The sequence below is a fragment of the Condylura cristata genome, unplaced genomic scaffold, assembly GCF_000260355.1.
Source record: "Condylura cristata isolate star-nosed mole 26May11 unplaced genomic scaffold, ConCri1.0 scaffold00027, whole genome shotgun sequence".
Classification (NCBI taxonomy): domain Eukaryota; kingdom Metazoa; phylum Chordata; class Mammalia; order Eulipotyphla; family Talpidae; genus Condylura; species Condylura cristata.
The window spans coordinates 1,303,029-1,303,960 of NW_004567128.1; the positions used below are offsets into that span (position 1 = coordinate 1,303,029).

At 58.9% G+C, this 932-nt stretch overlaps 1 protein-coding gene across 1 annotated transcript in view; it reads left to right on the forward strand.

Annotated features, from left to right (window-relative positions):
* Positions 1 to 932, forward strand: part of SHROOM2 (shroom family member 2) — a 48,149-nt gene that overhangs the window by 15,197 nt on the left and 32,020 nt on the right. Inside the window, exon 3 of the mRNA XM_012730236.1 lies at positions 627 to 778. Within this exon, the coding sequence (XP_012585690.1) occupies positions 627 to 778 (152 nt within the window). The remainder of the gene's footprint in view (positions 1 to 626; positions 779 to 932) is intronic.

Sequence of the window (932 nt, forward strand, 5' to 3'; positions counted from 1 at the left end):
GCCTTTGAATCAGTGTTTTTGTGTCTTTTGGGGAGATACCTAGGAGTGGGATTGCTGGGTCCATGGAAGCTCCATTTTTGTTGCTAAGTGATTTTTCAAAGATTTATTTATGGATGCACACAAGAGTTGGGGTGCAGGCCAGACGTGCAGGGAGTGAGAGGATGTACCAGAGACAGCGGGGAGCAGATCAGACAGATCCACTGAAATCCACTGCTGAGGGGAGCAGCGGGGAGGCAGGAGAGGTCTGCCGCACCCTGGGGGGTCACTCCCAGGTAGGGGTCGAACTCAGGCCACAGTGGCTGGTGATGGCTTCATAGTGCTGAGACTTATCCCCTTGCTCCAGCAGGGAGGCCCTCGAGCTAATCATGTGGTCTGAGAAGTCACCAGGAGCTCCAACAGCCAGTCCTCCTGGCGTGGGTGGAGGAGACCCAGCAAGCAAATTAGTGCTTGACTCCCTGTCTCTACTGTGTTCAGCTCTTGCTGTTCTCTGGGCCGTGGGGCACGTCCCCATCTCCTGCCTAGGGAGGGCCCGGTGGCATCTCCCACTCCTGGTGGCCCTGTGGGGTCCCTAGTGCAGGCCCACAGTGGGTGCCGGGAGGCTTACAGGCCGTGTGTCTTTGTTGCAGATTGAAGAAGGAAGCAAAGCCGCGGCCGTGGACAAGTTACTGGCTGGAGACGAGATCGTCGGCATCAACGACGTCGGGCTCTCGGGGTTTAGACAGGAGGCCATTTGCCTGGTAAAGGGGTCCCACAAGACCCTGAAGCTGGTGGTGAAAAGGTAAGAGCCTTACCCGGCGCTGTCCTGCTGGGTGGCAGTGTGGGGCCGTGCCATCGGCCTGGCAGCTGCCCAGGGGACGGGTAGCTGCCCCACGGGCTGGGCGCTGCCCAGTTTGTGCAGAGGCAGGTGACCAAGGACTCGTACAGTGTTTGCC